General features: G+C 38.8%; 1 protein-coding gene across 2 annotated transcripts in view; it reads right to left on the reverse strand.

Moving 5' to 3' along the window:
* TMTC1 (transmembrane and tetratricopeptide repeat containing 1) overlaps positions 1–18,690 on the reverse strand; it is a 477,484-nt gene that overhangs the window by 195,676 nt on the left and 263,118 nt on the right. For both annotated transcript variants that reach the window (XM_006895074.1, XM_006895075.1), the window contains exon 7: positions 17,478–17,599. In XM_006895074.1, coding sequence (XP_006895136.1) covers positions 17,478–17,599 — 122 coding nt within the window. The remainder of the gene's footprint in view (positions 1–17,477; positions 17,600–18,690) is intronic.

Raw genomic sequence — 18,690 nt, forward strand, 5'->3', positions numbered from 1 at the left:
TTCCTCTCCTAGGACCAGTCCCTACTTGCAACATGCCCAAAGTATGTCAGACGAAGCTTCAGAATCCTTGACTCCAAGGAGCATTCTGACTTCACCATCTCCAGGACAAACCTGTTTGTTCTCCTAGCAGTCCATGGTATATTCAACACTCTTCTCCAGCACCACAGCTCAAAGGCAACAATTTTTTTCCTATCATCCCTAGTCATTGTCCAACTCTCCTATGCATAGTACACCTTTAGTCTCCAGCCTGATGTAGTTGCTCTTCAGTACTCTTGAGAGGTCCCTCACAGCTGACTTTCCCAATGCAATTCATCTCTTGATTTCCTGGCTGCTGTTACCAAGAGTGCTGATTGTGGAACCAAGCAAATTAAAACTGTTAACTATCTCAATCTCTTCACCATCCATACTGATGTTGCCAATTGGCCCAGTGGTGAGAATCTCTTTGTTTTCTTGATGCTGAACTTCATTCCATATAGTAGGCTGCAGTTCTTGACGTTCTGCAGCAAGTGCTTCAGGTCCTCCTCAGTTTCAGCAATCAGGGTTGTGTTATCTGCTTAATGCAGATTGTTGATGAATCTTCCTCCACTCCTGATGCCTCATTCTTCCTGATACAGCCCAGCATCCTGGATGATCTGTTCTGCATACAGATTGAAAAGGTATGGAGACAGAATACAACCGTGGTGTGCATCCTTCCCAATTTTGGATCATGCAGTGTCTCTTTGCTCGGTTTTGATGACTGCCTCTTGGTTCAAGTATATGTTTCACATAAGCACAATCAAATGTTCTGAGATTCCCATTTTTCTCAGAGTCAACCACAGTTTGTACTGATCCACCCAGTCAAAAGCCTTTGCATAGGCAATGAAACACATATAGACATTCCTCTGGTACTCTCTGCTTTGCACCAAGATCCATCTAAAATTAGCTATAATATCCCTAGTACCACGACCTCTTCTAAACCCAGCCTGCACATCTGGCAGTTCTCTGTTGATGTGCTGTTTCAGTCGTTTTGGATAATTTTCAGCAGAATCTTGCTTGCATGTGATATTAATGACATTGTTCGATAATTTCCACACTCTGTTGGGTCACCTTTCTTTGGAATGGGAACAAATATCCATCTCTTCCAGTCAGTTGGCCAGCTGGCTGTCCTCCAGATTTCTTGGCACAATTTGGTGAGTGCATCCAGTGCAGCATCTGTTTGTTGAAATATATCAATTGGTATGCCGTGAACTCCTGGAGCCTTGTTTTTTGCCAATTCCTTCAGAGTAATTTGAACTTCCTCCTTCATCACCATTGGCTCTTGCTCATGTGTCATTTCATGAAATTCTTCTGTGTCAGCCAATTCCTTCTGATACAGTGACTATGTGTATTCCTTCCATCTTTTTTTGATACTTCCTGGATCATTTAACATTGTACCCAAAGTATCCTTAAGTATTGCCACCTGTGGCTTGAATCTGTTTTTCAGCTCCTTCAGCTTAAGAAACGCTAAGCTTTGGCTTCTCGGTGCTCTAATGCAATACTCAGAGTCTCATCTGACATCCATCCTTGTCTTTTCTTCTTCTGCAGCCTTTGTAATGATCTTTTGCATTCTTCATGGACGATTTTCCTAATTTACTGGACTAATTATCTATATGAACTTAATGACGCCACGCTAGCACTATTGAACATTCTTAATCATGACCACAATAAATAGATCTTGATAGAAAAGAAGAAAAATAAGGAACTTAAAAGTGTAAAAATACCCATATTTAATGGGCCCACTGACACGGGATGAAACCTCAAGATCATTATCCTGAAATATTCTTTAAGCTTTAAAATGAAATTTCAGCCTCAAGTCATCTTTTAGCTCCTGTACTCCACAGTGTTTTCAATGCCTGGTTTTAGAAGTCAGTCACTAGGCTATTCTTCCAGGCTTCATTAGCCTTTTTGCAAAACCCAGGGCCTCTTTCCTTCTTTTTAAAAAGAGTATTTTATAGAATTTTTGGTGAAAGATTATAAAGCAAGTTAGGTTCCCATTTGACAACTGCCAAACAAATAGTTTAATAATATTAGTGATATTTAACACAATACATCCATATTTTCTTTATAGGTAGTCCTTGAGTTATGAATGAGACCTGTTCCTAAATCTGTCTTTAAGTCAAATTTGTAGATAAATTGAAACAGATGCCTACAAGTTCTTACTTAGCTTCAGTTGGTCAAATGCTTGCCTTAGTATGTAGTTTATGTTTTATCTTTTGATAGCCCACTTAAAAACACTTCCAAATACATTAAAATATCCTAAATAATAGAGCACATCATCATTATAATAATAAAAGAAACTGAAAAAAGGAACTACACATGGTACTGAGATAAAGTGGGAAAAGGAGAAAATTAATCTGTATTTGTGTGCAGACAGTATCCTAAACAAAACAAAATAAAAACAAACAAAAACTAGCACCAACAAAACAGATCTTAAAATATCTGACTGCTTAGGAAAAGGTCAGCTATAAATAAAAGGCCTTAAAGGAGGTTGTGACTTCCTAATCCATTTGCTGCAGCAATGATGTGGTGCTGGGATATAAAGATAGTGTTGTTGGTTGCCTTTGAGTTGAAATCGACCCATAGCTGACCCTTCAGTGGTTTTCAAAGGCAGAAATTCTCATGGGATATTGCCTATCATTTGCCCTGGAGAATCTGGTAGATTCAAACCACATGCCTTTAGGGGATAAGGTCATATAAAGCTCTGGGATGCCCAGGAGCACTGTCAAGAGCAAACAGAATTTTGAAAGGAATGTTTATGGACAAGCAATAATGTTCCACAGCAAGACCAGGATGGCTATAATCCAGTCTTCAAAGATGCCAGGTAGGACCCAAGTCTTCATATCTCCCTTCCAAATAATAGAAAGACATGTCTTAGGAATACAGTAAAATACCCTTGGATTCACTGAGCAATAGACAAACAAAGGTTTTGTCTTGAAATCATTAGAGGACTTACCCTAGGTAATATAATTAGGTTCTTTTTTAGGCAATACTGATGGAGAAAAGATTGAAATTGTCAATGATTCCATCTTGTTTGGATCCACAGTCAACATCCTTGATAATAGCAGTTAGGAGAAAAAGGGATGTATAGCATTAGCAAAGTGTGCTGTCAGGGAACTCACCAAAGTCCTGAAGAGCAATGATGTCAATTTAAAGACTAAGGTGTATCTGATTCAAGTCACAGTCTTTCCAATCACCTGCTAGGCATCTGAGAGCTAGACAATGGATAAGGATGACAGGAGAAGAATTGATGCATTTGAGTTGTGATATTGGAGAAAATTCTTGAATAGCCCAAGGACTTCCAAAAAACAGACAGATCTTAGATAAAGTACAACTAGTATCTCACATACTTTGGAAATGTTATTAGGAGAGGCTATTCCTTGAAAAGTTACATTATGCTTGGAAAGGTGGAGGGTCAGCAAAGAAGAGGAAGATCCTCAATGAGATGGATTGATAACAGTGTCTGTGGCAATGGACTCAATTGTGTGGCAGATGATAAGGACAGTACAGGACAGGACAGGACAGAGTTGTTGTTCAGAGGGTCATGATAAATTGTAATCAATTCAAAGGCACTTAATGAAAATAATAAAAATTCTTCCATGCCTTATACCCTGGTGAAATATTTACTCTTTCAAGTTTTCATCAAGAAATAAATAAGTCTTAACAACATTAAATATTGGTTGTGTTAAATAACCTACCTTCTCAATTTTTCTCAACATTTCAAGAAAATAATGTGTAACATTTATATTTTGTACTTTGTTGTTGTTAAGTGTCATTTACTATTACATAAATAGTATTTTAATATTGTATCAATTTGGCTTCACTTTGAGGTGAACCATTACAAAAATTAATAAAATTACCTTTACTTTGTTCTCACACAACTTTTTTAAAAAGGCTCTGAATCTTTTCTTACACTTACATAAGGCTAATAAACATATTAATTTTTACTGTTTCTCAGGCTAAGAGAACAGAAGAATGAATTCAACTCTGGCGTTACAACTTTGGAGAATTCTATGGACTAGATGGTCACAAAAAGTGACAAAAGAAAATAGAAGGACTGTAAGTTCATTCTATCAAAAAGAACTGACCAAGAATGAACCGTTCTGGGAAGTGGCATATGAGATAAAACTAATGCTACTGATGAAAGAAGTGTAAGCTGCACTAAAGGCTTTGGCAGAAAACAAGGTTCCAGAAATTGGTGGGATATCAATTGTTTCAGTAAATAGATCTAGTCATGAATATGCTCAATCACCAATGCCAAAAACTGGGGAGACAAATTTCTTGGCCAACCAACTGAAAGTGTAACATAGTCGTGCACATTCTAAAAAAAACAAAAAAACCCCAACAGTGATCTAACAGAATATCTAAATTATCAAACAAGTTAACATATAACTGTTAACTTCACTCAAATAAAACAATGTTGAAAGTTATTAAAACACAATTGGAGTAGTGTATATTGACAGAGAATCACCTGAAATTTAAGCTGGATTCAGAAGAAGACATAGGTTATCATTGCTAATGTCAGATGGATTGAGGCTGAAAGCAGAGAATACTAGAAAGATGTTTACTTGTGTTTTACAGACTATGTAAAAATATTTGACTATGTAGGTCATAAGTAAGTATGGATGACACTGGAAAAAATAAGAATTCTAGGACACTTAATTACACCAATACGTAACTTATGCATGAACCAATAAGCAATCATTTACACAGAAAAAGGGGACACTTGTTGTTATGTGCCATTGAGTCGCCTGGGACTCACAGCGACTCTATATGTACAGCAGCTCTGAAGCCTCCCCTGTCCTGAGGCAGTTTCACTGACTACGACACATCTACTCCCATTATCCCAGCTACTGTGTCAATTCATCTTATCTGGTGTCTTAAAGTATTTAAAATTAGAAAATGTCTGTGCCAGGGTTGTATCTGTGAAGTGAGCAAATAATTCAAAAGGCTGCACCATAATCATCTCATTTGAAAAAACCTGTAGGATTTTAAAAATGTAAAAGAATGTGGCATCAGGATTGGAGAAGACTTGCTTTTAGAAAGAGAAATTGACACGATTATTTACTGAAGAGGAAAGACTTTGATAGGAATTATACCTCAACACAAAGAAAACAAAAATCCTCACAACTAAACCAATATGGAACAACATGATAGGGAACAAAATCACTGAAGTTCTGAAGGATTTCACTTTATTGGGATCCACATTCAACATCCATGAAAGCAGTGGTCAAGAAACTAACAGGCACATCACATTGAGAAAATTTACTGTGAACAGCTCTCCAAAGTGCTAAAAAGAGCAATGAGCTCAGTTTACAGACTAAAGTGTGTTTGATCCAATCTACAGTATTTTTAATTGCTTCCTATGAAACAGATTTATGCAGATGATACAACTTTGTTTGCTGAAACTAAGTAGGACCTGAAGTATTTGCTGCATAAGGTAAAGGACTGTAGTCTTCAAAATGGATTGAAGCTCAACATCAAGAAGACAATAGTCAGAGAGGAGATGGAGGTTGTTAAACATTTCAGCTTCCTCAGCTCCACAACCTACACACTTGGCACCAGCAGCCAAGAAATCAAACAATGAGTTGCTCTGGGGAAAGCTGCTGTCAGGGATCTTTCTAAAGAGCCAAAGAGCAACAATGTCAGTCTGGAGACTGACTAAAGGGCACCTGATTCAAGCCATGATCTTCACAAGTACTTTTATACATCAGAGAGCTAGACAATGACTAAGGTGATAGAAGAAGAATTGATACCTTTGAATTGAAGTGATGGAGAAGGGAATTGAACATACATACCATGGACTGCCAAGAGATCAAACAGGTCTGTCTTGGACAAAGTGAAATCAAGTCTCTCCTTGGAAGCTAGGATTTTGAAACTCCCCCTCTTATACTTTGGGCATGTCCCTAGAGAAGGATATCATGCTTGGAAAGGTTGAGGGACAGTGCAGGAGAGGAAGACCTAGGATGTAATGGATTGACACAGTAACTGGGGTAATGTGGGAAGGTGTGTCACAGTCAGTGAGATTGGCTCAGGATAGGGCAGGCTTCAGAGCTATCGTACATAGGGTCACTATGAGTCACAGGTGACTTGTTGGCACATAACAACACAACAACATGAGTCTGAAAGGGGGATAGTGAATAAGTATGACAATAAGAATTGATGCCTTTGAATTATGGTGCTAGAAAAGGGTACTAAATATCCCATGGACTGCCCCCAAAACAAACAAGTCTGTTGCGGCAGAAATGACACCAGAATGCTCCTTAAAAACAGTGCAAACTCTGTCTTACATGCTTTGGGCATGTTGGCAGCAGGGGCCAGTACTTTGAATAGGACATTAAGTCTGGAGAGCTGAAGGGTCAGAAAAAGAACAAAAGATCCTCAATGAGATGAACTGACACAATGATTGAAACAAAGCACCTGAAGAAAGATTGTGAGGAGGGCACAAGACAAGGCAAGGTTTAAATCTGGCGCATGAAAATCACTGGGAGTCAGAGTCAACTCAATAGCACAGAACAACAACGGCAACCAAATTATCAACAGCTTTTCCACTTAAATACTTAAAACCCAGTGTTACTTAGTAATACATGCAGCTTTCATCAGGAGCCTGTCACACATCCCATTATTCTCACTTTATCATTGAAAGAGTACTGATCATTGACACCTGCTTCTGCCATGACTGATGGCATGTCATCTCTTTATTACTGCTTTATTGTTTCCAGCTTATTTTCACTCATGATTGTTTTCCTTTTCTCTGATGCATCACCACTGCTTGTACCAGATTTATGCTTGAGGAGAATGGTTACGATGGTAAATAAGAGGAAACTGAAGCCAAATACAAAATTACCCACACAACACGCTGTTAAATACAGTGTGCTCTCACTTCAAAAATTGCATAGTGTTCTCCTTCATAAAGCTGATCAACTGCTGAAGTTATACAATGCTTTTATGAATGTTACAAAGTAGTGTATGTGTTTATTATTATGAACCATTGTTATATTTCCCTTAAATGTTAACCCAGTATGGTCTATAACATGGAAATTCTTAACCCAGGAATTTGTTGTAATTGGGTTCTGTTTGCTTAATTTTCTATGCGCTCAATGCCCTCGTTTTCTTTGATTTTGATTGCTTACAGTTTTCCATGATGGCAATACCATTTTTCATTTCTACCAGCAACAGATGAGGATTTCAAATGCCCAAATCTTTGCCAAAATTTGTCATTGTTTTTATCGGCACAGCTTAGCTAGGGTAAAACTTATCTTACTGTAGTTTGATTTGGATGTCTTTAGCTTAGAGGAAAGGAGTGGCACTGCCAACTCAAAGGAATGAGGTTCAAATCCACCAGCTACTCCACTGAAGAAGGATGGACAATCTCCTCCCACGCAATTAACTGCCTCTCAAAACTCACTAGCAGATCAGCGATGAGTCAGTTTAGGCTCAAGGGCACACAGCAACACAATTTGTACATTATTTTGATGTTTGTTATCCAATTTTTAGAAAAGATTTTGTCTCAAGGAATTTTATCGTTTTTATGTTTAATATTTCTTTAATGTATATTTGGTGGGTTTGTGTATGAGCTGTCAAGATTGATACTATATCATTTTACTGCAAATAGAAAACCAGTTTTGATAGTCGTTCAGACGCTCACCATGGTCAAGCTCATAGCTGGCTCTTCAGGCGACTTTAAGAGGCTGTAAACTGCATAGAAGAGATTTTCCAGTTTTCTCTTGCACAGCACCTGGTGGATTCAAATCACCTACCTTTGGCTTGGCAGCTCACCACCTAACTCTACTAGGTTACCACAGCTCCAGCAGCTTTTATTCAAGTCTCTGTTCTACTGAATGGATTTTCAGCTCCTGTCAAAAACTCTGTGTCCACAGATGACTGGGTTTAATCCCGAATTCTCAATTCTAATCCACTATTTGGGTGTATGGCTGAACCAATATCAGGTTGTTTTGATTACAAAGTGGCCATACAAGTAAGTTTTTATACTGAAGAGTAGAAAGCCTCCTGATTTTCTCTTGTTTTTTTTTATACAGTCTGGGCTATTTGGGGTTTCCTTCCTTTCCATATAAAGTTTGTAATTTCTTTTTTTATTTCAGTAAACAATGTGGGTGCAGTTTATGTATGTAAGTAATTTCAGAAAAATATTTTTTCACTAAACTTAATAATGTAAAATGTCTTTCCATTCTTGAACGTCTCTTTTAGTTCTCTGCAGTAGTATTTTATTATTTGCTTGGAAAGGGATGTCATGCTTGGAAAGGTGCAGGGCCAGCAGAAGCAACGAAGATCTCCAACAAGATGGGCTGACACAGTGACTGCAGCAATGAGCTCAAGTGTATCAGAGATGGTGATGATGACACAGGCTAGGACTGGATTCAGATCTGTTGTCGTCAGGGTCCTCTGAGTCAACTCAAAGGCACCTAACAAAAACACTGACATCAGTGGTGCTGCTAACCCAAAGTCTGTGCAACTCCTGCACTTTGAATCTGGTGGCCTAGTGGCAAGAAGCTGCACCACAATCCTGAAGGCAAGTGGTTCGAAGCCACCAGCTGTTCCATGAGAGAAGGACAGACAGTCTCCTCCCATGCGATTAACTGCCTCTGAAAACCCACCAGAGGGTCAGCTATGGGTCAGTTCTGATGCTACAGTACACAACAACAACAGTTCTTCAAGAGAATGTTGTATCTTCTCCTCCCACTGATTTACAACTTTGAAAACAATGGTAAATTGCTGAGTCGGGGGAGATTTAAGGGCAGTAAGTTTATATTTTCTATTGTAACTAAGTTTATCTTTCCTATTGTACACCTCTTTTCTGTCTCTTTTCTTGTTGTTATGTGCTGTCAGTCAAAACAATCTCTCAGCTGACCCTTCAACTAGCTTTCAGAAGCTGTAAATGGTGTGGGAAGACTGTTCATCTTTCTTCCCTGGAGCAGCTGGAGCCAATCTTCCAGTGGGCAGTGCAACTCCTTATAGCACAAAGAGCCAACAACTGAATTTCTTTGTTTGGTCTGGCTTCTAGGCTTTCTGTGTGGTTTTTATCGCCCCTCTTTTCAACGTAGCCAGTGGATTGTCTATTTAAGGATCTTAAAAAACCCATTTCTGGTTTTGCGGATTCTTTCTCTAGTTTTTCTATTACCTATTCCACTTATTTCTGTTTGGAACTTTATTATTCTTCCTTATCTTTATTTTATGGGTAACTTCTTCCTTTTCCTTCCCACCCCAATGACTTTGGATCTTTACTCTTTTTAAAAGTAGTAATTTATTACTCTGAATTTCTGTCTGGTTTTACTTTTGCTGTGTGTCCCAAAGATTTAGAAATAGTCTTTAAATCTTTATTTGACTTGGAATTTTAACCTCACTATGACCAAGTACAAGTGGACTATTTAGTTTCCTTGTATTTATTTGTTTTGCTTCTTAATGAGTCTGATTTATCCAGTGGCAACAGGCTTTGGTATATTCTAAGAACCAACACAGCTTCTATTAACTCCAGCTTGAACTTCTGGTAGTTCTAGGTGTATGTACTGTTCTAGCAGATTTTGAATGATCTTCAGGAGTATTTTGTTTTCAGATGACATAAATGATAATCTAGATTATTTCCACATTCTGTTGGATCACCTTACTTAGGAATGGAAACAAATATGGATCTCTCCCAGTCAGTTGGCCAGGCAGCAAAGAGATGTTGACATAAAACAGTTGAACAGAAGATTTCAAAGGGCAGCATGAAAAGACAAAGTAAACTATTATAAAGATCTAGAATTAGTGAGTAAAAAAGGAAAAACGCACTCAACATTTCTCAAGCTGAAAGAAATGAAAAACAAATTCAAGCCTCGAGTTGCAATACTTAGAGAGATGCTATGGGAAAAACCTTGAATGATCCAGGGAGCATCAAAAGAAGATGCACAAAAAAAGAACTTGCCAACACTGATATATTTCAGGAAATATCATGGTAATGAGGAAAGAAGTTAAGGCTGCACTGAAGGCATTGGAAAAAAAAATTAAGACCCCAGAAATTGACGGATACCGACTGATATTTTTTAAATGAGACATGTAGCCCTCACTAGTCCAGACGTGCTCACTAGTCTCTGTCAGAAAATTTGGAGGCCAGCTGCCTGATAAAAGACTGGAAGAGTTCTATAACTGTTCCCATTCACAAGAAAGATGACCCAATAGAATGTGGAAATTATCAACAATTACTAATTATCACATGCAAACAAAATGTTGCTGAAGATCACTCAATATCAGCTAGAAAAAGGACATAGGCAGAGAATTGTCAGAAGGTTAAGCTGGATTTAGAAGAGGCTGTGTCACCAGTGATCTATCACTACCGATGTCTGATAGATTCTGGTGGAAAATAAAGTAGACGATAAGAATGTCTATTTGTGCTTTACTGACTATGCAAAGACATTTGACTTTGTGGATTACAACATATTATGTCTAACACTGAGGGAACATGGAATCTCAGAACATTTAATTGTGCTCTTGCAAAACCTATACCTAGATCAAGAAGATGCTGTGGAAACAGAGCAAGGTTTAAAATGAATAAAAGCATGTGTCCAGGTTGTATTCCTTCTCCACACCTATTCAACTTGTATGCTGAACAAATCATTAAAGAAGTTGGACCCTATCAAGAAGAATGTGGCATCAAGACTGGTGGAAGACTCATCAATAACCTGGCAAAACTGTGCCTACTGAAAGTAAAGAGGGCTTGAAACACTAGCTGTAGAACATCAAACACAAAGACTTCAATATGGATTGCATTTCACCGTCAAGAAAACAAAATTTTTCACCACTGGATTGACTGGCAACATAATAGAAGAAGAAAAGATTGAAACTGCTAACAACTTCATCTTACTTGGATCCACAATCAATATATTTAGTACCAGCAGTCAGGAGATCAGGAGACATACTGAACTTGGAAAGTCTGTAGTCAGGTACCTCTCCAAATTACTGAAGAGCAATAATGCTAGTTTGAGGACTAAGGTGTGCTTTATTCAGACCACGGTCTTTTCAATACTTGCTATGCTTCTAAGATCTGGACAATGAATGAGGTTGACAGAAGAAAAACGGAATGTCTTTGAACTATGGTGTTGGAGAAGAGTCCTGAATACCCCATGGATGGCCAAAAGAACAGATGTGTCTTAGAGAAGGTTCAACAGATGAGAGTCCTCCGTGGAGGCAAAGATGGTGAAGCGTCATCTTGCATATTTTGGGCATGTTGCTAGGAAGGGCTATTCCTTAAAGAAGGACATCCTGCTTGGATAGGTGAGAGGATGTCAAAGCTGAAGAAAACCCTCAACTAGGTGGATCTATACAGTGACTGCAGAAATGGGCTCAAGTTTGTCAGAGATTGTGAGGTTAGCACAGGAGGATAGGACAGAGCTGAGATCTGTAATTCATAGGGTTACTACGAATTGTACTCAATGGCATCTAACAACAACAACAACCACCAGAACAAAAAGACAATATTCTTGTCCTTACATTTTTATCAGTGCTGATTCAGGAAAAGGCACTGAATTATAGAACTCAGTATGGATGCATGAGTGTGGTGGGTGTTTAGTTGGTTGCAGATGCTGATGTAAACAGTTAGGTTCAACCTTCCTGTGGAATAAGTCAGAGGCTTTCTATTCCTCCCTTATAGGTGCCATCCCAAGGTATCTTTCTCTGACTAGGCAGTTAGTAATTTTCCTTTGTGTCACCCATCAATCGGAAACATTCCTCTTATCCTGCTATCCTTCTAGTTCTTCTCAGTTCCAGGGCCCATCCATTTCAGGCCTTACCGGGATCTAACAGTACTCTCTCATTGCACCATAATCTCTGTTCACCCTTTTCCAATTGTGTAACCCACAAATTCTCACATTTTGTGCTGCCTTAGAAAACTGAGCTACAGCTTCCTCAGATGAGCTCCCTTTCTGTGTTGTCTATTTCGGGTGTTTTCTAGGCCTGTCATAAAATGCCTGGATGAGTGTGTGTTTCAGATGTTAGTGGGGAGGTTTTCTGCCATCCAGAGTTCTGAGGTCTTAGTCTGTGCTTGCTCTGATCGATTATTCTGTTAGTTAGCGCCTGAAAGAGTAAGAAAGCAATCACTCTGCCATCTTGCTCTAAGCCTTCAAGTGACTCTTAAAGAGGATTAAAAGAAAACCCCATGGTTTTGTTTAAAAACAAAATCTCTTGTTGTGCAGTCAGTTCTGATCCACAGGGACCCCTTTGGACTGAGTGGAATTTCCATATTAGGTTTCTAAGGCTGTAAACCTTTATGGACACAGAGTGTCACATCTCTCTCCTGGGCAGCAGCAGATGACCTTTGAACAGCCACTGAGTCCTAACCTATTTTGCTACCACTTGTTCTCTAAAGTATATTGAAACCAAAGCCAACCAGCCCTCTATCAAGTTTCTCAGGTTGTAAGCCTTTGGCAAAAAGACTACCCATTTTCCCTGGGGTGACTTGATGGATTCAAACAGCTAACTTTTTGTTTAACAGCTCAACATGTTACACACTATGCTATCAAGGCTCCTTCTAAATAATATTCTAAAAAGAAAGAAAAACAAAAATCCTGATTGCTGTTGAGTCATAATCAACTCAGAACTTCCACAGAGCTTTATGAGGCTATAAATCACATGGAAAGAGATTGCCTATCTCTCCCAAAGAGCCACTGGGGGATTTGAACTGCCAAAGAGGCATCCCCTTTGGGTTAGTTGTACAACTCCTGACAGAATATGCTGTTGTTGTTGTTGTTATGTGCCGTCGAGTCGTTTCCGACTCATAGCGACCCTATGCACAACAGCCCTAAACCCTGCTCTATCCTGCGCCAACCGCACCGCCTCTGACACACCCATCCCGATTACCCCAGTCACTGAATCAATCCATCTCATAGAGGGTCTTCCCCTCCTGCGCTGTCCCTCCACCCTCCCAAGCATGATGTCCCTCTCCAAGGACCCGTCCCTCCTGGCAACATTTCCAAAGTATGTCAGACGAATGCTACATTGTGAAAATGCAAAGGCAGACATTGAAGTTCCTAGTTTTTGTAGCCTAAGGTTCTAGTGTAGTATGCCCAGTAATGGGAACTCTGGAGGCTTAGTAGTAAAAAGCTACACTGCAATCCCAAAGGCACATGGTTCAAATCCACCAGCTGCTCCATAGAAGAAGGATGGGCAAGTTCCTCCATGCAATTAACTGCCTCAGAAAACCCTCTGCAGGGTCAGCTATGTGTTGGTTCTGACTTGGTATATGACAGCAACATGCCAAGTAAAGGTGTTCTGTGAGTATATGCTGAACGAAGTATAAATTCCACTTGGAGTTATCAACATATAAAAGTAAAAGCTAACTCAGTTGGTGGGTAGATGGAGTGAAGGTAAAGGAAATGAGAAAGATCCAGCAGGGATCTGGAAAAATTGTTCAATGGTGATTATTTTTTTTTAAATTATACTAGTTAATTACAACATTCAATACTCTTCTACAACACCACCAGCTCACAGGCATCAATTCTTCTATCCTCCCTAGTCATTGTCCAGCTCTCTGACACATAGCAAGTGATTGCAAAGACCATGGCCTGTACCAGGTGCACCTTAGTCTCCAGAGTAACATCATTGCTCTTCAGTACTCTGGAGAGGTCCCTAACAGCAGACTTTCCCCAATGCAATACATCTTTTAATTTCCTGGCTGCTGGTGCAAAGAGTATTGACTGTGGAGCCAAGCAAACTAAAGCTGTGAACAATCTCAATCTCTTCACCATCTGTCATGATGCTGCCAATCAGCCCAGTGGTGAGAATCTTTTTCTTCTTTATATTGAGCCTCAATCCATACTGAAGGCTGCAGACCTTGACCCTCTGCAGCAAGTGCATGAGGTCCTCCTTAGTTTCAGCAAGCAGGGTTGTGTCATCTGCATAACGCAGCTTGTTGATGAATCTTCCACCAATTCTGATGCCTCACTTCTCCTCATAGAGCCCAGACTCCCAGATATTCTGTTCTGCATACAGGTTGAAAAGTATGGAGACAGGACACATCCCTGGCATATATCCTTCCCAATTTTGAACCATGCAGTGTTGCTTTGCTCTGTTCTGACAACTGCCTCCTGAACCAAGTATAGTTTTCGCATTAGCACGATCAAATGTTCTGGGATTCCCATTCTCAGAGTCGCCACAGTTTGTTGTGATCCACACAGTCAAACGCTTTTGCATAATCAATCAAACACAGATAGACATTCTTCTGAGACTCCCTGCTTTCAGCCAATATCCATTTAACATTAGCTACAATATCCCTACTACCATGACCCCTTCTAAACCCAGACTGGACTTCTGGCATTTCTCTGTTGATGTGTGATTCATCCTTGAGAGGGTTAAACCAGGATGCTCCTTGGAGGCAAGGATTCTGAAGCTTCATCTGACATACTTTGGACCTGCTCCAAGGACCAGTCCTTGGAGAAGGATGTCATGCTTGGGAGGGTGGAGGGACAGTGCAGGAGAGGAAGATCCTCTATGAGGTGGATTGATTCAGTGACTGGGGTGATGTGGGCAGGTGTGTCTAAGACAGTGAGAACGGTACAGGATAGAGCAGGGTTTAGGGCTATTGTATATGGGGTTGCTATGAGTCGAAAGTCACTCAATGGCACATAACAACAACAACAACAACGGTTTATTTACAAAATTTTAATACATTGCTTTCCAGAACAGATTCTTCCAATTTCCCTCATCCCCTTATCCATCAAATTGTACAACCCCACGATTAACCTCCCTTCCCCTGCACATCCTCATTCCTCTGCTTCTCCCCTCCCCTTCCTTGGATCCTTATATTCATTCTACAATAATGGTTTTATACAGTATTTGTCCTTGTGGGACTGAGTTAGTTCATTCAACATAATGCTCTCCACTCCCCGCCCAAATTAGGTAGTAATTTACAAAGTCATTGCTCCTGCATGCTGCGTAGTATTCCATTGTGTGAAAATACCATAATTTCTCAATTCATTCGTTTGTGGCTGGACATCTGGGCCATTTCCATGTTCTTGTGATGGTGAATAATGCTCATAATGAGTCTCCTTTCCAGAATACTCCTGGGCCACAAGAAAAAGACTGATAACCCAATTACAAAATGAACAAAAAACATGGAGTTTTCACAGAGAAGATATTAGAATGGCAAACAGAAATATGAATAAATGTTCAAAATCACTGGCAACAGGAGAGGTACAAATCAAAACCACAATGAGGTACCCTCTCACTCCAGTAACAGCACCAAACTTAACAGGACAGCAAGTAATAATTGTTGGAGCAGATGTGGCAATATAGGAACTCTTATACATTGTTGGTGGGACTGTAAAATTGTACAACCATTCTGGAAGGCAGTTTGGAGTTTTCTAAAAAAGCTGAACATAGCAATTCATAAGACCCACCTATTCCACTACTTGGAATATACCCTGAGAAAATGAGAAGTGAGGGACAAACTGAGATTTGTACACCCAGTGTTCATAGCAGCATTATTCACCATTGTAAGAACATGAGGAAACAGTGATTCATTTTATAAAACATGATGAATGGGAATGATTGTATGAAACACAACATGAAGTGAAAGATATGTGAAACACAATGTATATGCATTTTGCATGCAAACTAATATAAGTAAAACCTTAAAAGAAAAAAAAACCAAACCCAATCAAAAACACCCAACAATAAAATTGGCATTTCATTGTGACCTGCTATCATAGGCCCATTGTTTGCTGTTGGCAAAGTCTTACAGTATTGCTATCTCAAGACAAGAGAGAACATAAGGAATTCATGTTTATGTCCATATCAAATATTCATGTATTTAATCCCATAGCAAATGGCTTTTAATCAAGCAATAACTTGCTTCCAAAACTGTACATAACATAAGGCTAATTACGGGTTGTTGTTCCCCTAATAAAGTTAAAACAAGTCTCAAGAAAGGTTTTAAATACTTGGCTTGGGAATAATCACTAAAAAACTCATTGCTATCAAGTTGAAATCAATTCATAGCTGAATCTCCAACAGGTTTTAAGAGACCGTAAAAGGCACTTGAGGAGAACGCTCATCTCTCCCTTGGAACTACTGGTGATTTTGAAGCAACCCAATTTCTTCAGGACTCTCGTCAGAGCTCTTTGGAGAACCAAGTATAGAATTAATTTCTCATTAGACAATTTTTAACATTTAAAACTTCAGTATCATAAATTTAAAAAAATAATTTCCTCAAAGTACTTTCGTTCAAGATATTACCCTTTAGAAAAGTGCATAGAAACATACATGTGTGTGCATTTTTACAAACACACACATATATGTACACATACATGTGTGTGGACATATACATGACCCAGTGGCAAGAAGGTATGCTACAATCGTGAAGGCACCCAGTTCAAGGCTCCCAGCTGGTCTGTGGGAGAACGGACAATCTCCTGTGCAATTAATTGCCTCTGAAAAGCTGCTGGAGGGTCAGCAATGGGTAGGGTTTGACTCCATGTTACACAACAACATACATATGTGTACATATGTTTGTGCACAAAGTGAGCTCTGGTGGCCTAATGGTAAGAATCTGCATACACAGTTCAAATCCTCCATATTCTCTATGGAGAAAGATGGGCAATTTCCTATTTAATTACTGTCTCTGAAAACCTGCTGATGGGTCAGCTATGGGCTTGTGATTGAACGGCACATACATAGCAACGACATTAATACATATGTTGTATGTAATGTAGGAATTATTAACTATTTTTTTATTTTTTTATAACATTAGGAAACTTTGGCATAAAGAAGCTTTGTGTCCTTCTGAAGGTCATAGAATTGATAAATTTTAGAACCAAGATCATCTTCTGATTCAGATCCATTTCCAGACATCAGAAGAGAAACAGGCCGTGGAATGATGGCATGTATGAGATAAATACACAACAGACAAACGTCAGCACAGTTCAAATATTCAGAGCTAAGTGGCATTGTGTCATCATACAAATCTACAAGTGCTTTATAGTTTTATTAATTACTTCTTCCTCAAGGATAAGAGTTTTGGAGATTGTTCCTAAGAGGGAAAGGCATAAAGGAATGAAGCAAAGTAAGATGGGAGCCAGAAGAAAAAAAAAGAGATTAATACAATTAGCCTGGTTCACATAATAAATAATTTTATGCAAGCCACAAATCAACAAATATTTCTAGAAAATGATTGCAATTATGTTAAGTAAAGTGTAGATATTTGGAAAAAAGACCTTACATAAACAATTCCTGGCAAAATCTGGAACACATTTAAACCAATATTTCACATTCAACTGTAAAGCTTTCAACTAGAGGCAAGCTATTATAAACTTGATCTCATCCAATTTTATGTGTGGTTGTTTTTAAAGCTGAGGTAATGAAAACCTTAGCTACACAGGATCTAAAGGTTACATACACAAGGACTCTCTCTCTGGAACTGTAAATGTGGGTGACAGAGGGCAGTTCTAGGTAAGGAGGAAATCATATGCAATAATTACCTAGGCATGTAAAGGACTCGCTCGGCCACCACAAAACCCACCCTGAAGAAGAGATTGCTGGCTGGAATGAACGGGAATACCAGGAACAACAAGCCCACTAAAACTTCCTTGTGCTCCAGTCTCTGTAACACACAACAGTGAAGGATAAATTAATTTTTGTTCCATTGCACGTCAGTCAGCATTTCACCATCTCATTCACGTCCATGTCCTCATGGAAGGAATGAATAAATTAGACCAATGTAAACCTTTTGAGCAGTGTGCAGAATTTAACAGAGGAATCCCTTAGGCTGAAACCCCTGCCATGTCAGAGCATTCATATATGCCCCTGTCACACATCTACCCCCAGGAATACTTGATATTTGCACAATATAATCAGTGATCACACTCTTCTGGGTTGCCCTGCAGCAAGCCTGTGTAATGGTTATTGCCCCTTTCAGAATCCTTGTCCCCCCAGGCATCTCCAAGGGAGCAAATCAGGTGGATTCAATCCACTACACTAAAGCTTCAAGGAGAATTTAATTACTGTTTCTCAAAAATGTTGTCATTGTTGATGGCAGTTGCTATTAAGCCAATTTTAACTCAAGCTGACCCCATGTGTGCCGAGTAGAACTGCTGCACAGGGAACAGATTACATTTGAAAAGAAAGAAAAAGCCATCAGGAGAGGCAAAATTGGGTATAAAGAAAAATCAAATGCTAATGGTATAATTCTGACTACCACTGAGGAAGAATTTGAGCCAGAATTTCCAAGTCTCTCTCAGATTAAACCCCTAAATAACTTTGTATTCCGAAAGAAATGTTTGGAATGAAAAAAGAATTACAGTAATTCATTAAAATGATGAAGCATTATCCTCTGATATTGTATAAATCTAAAAAATATTTTCTATGCCACATAATAAAGAGGAAATAAGTGTTTACTACTATTATTATGTTGGAATGGACACTGAAAAAGAGCACTTTGTATTTCCATGTGAGTAGACTGTACCAATGCATTTAAATAGAGACTTTTAAAAACAGACTTTGTGATGTGTTCTTATTTCCCTTTTTATAAATAATGTTAAATAAGAGAATGAAATAGTTATTTCCATATTGCATTTTAAAATATTTTCTGTGAACATGTAAAATATCCTATTATTATTATTTGAAAACTATGTATATATTAAAAAATCCTTCAAAAAGATATATGACTACCTAATACAAACAACAAACATTAAA

The sequence above is a fragment of the Elephantulus edwardii genome, unplaced genomic scaffold, assembly GCF_000299155.1.
Source record: "Elephantulus edwardii isolate Elephantulus edwardi_28Jun2011 unplaced genomic scaffold, EleEdw1.0 scaffold00157, whole genome shotgun sequence".
NCBI classification, from domain to species: Eukaryota; Metazoa; Chordata; class Mammalia; order Macroscelidea; family Macroscelididae; genus Elephantulus; species Elephantulus edwardii.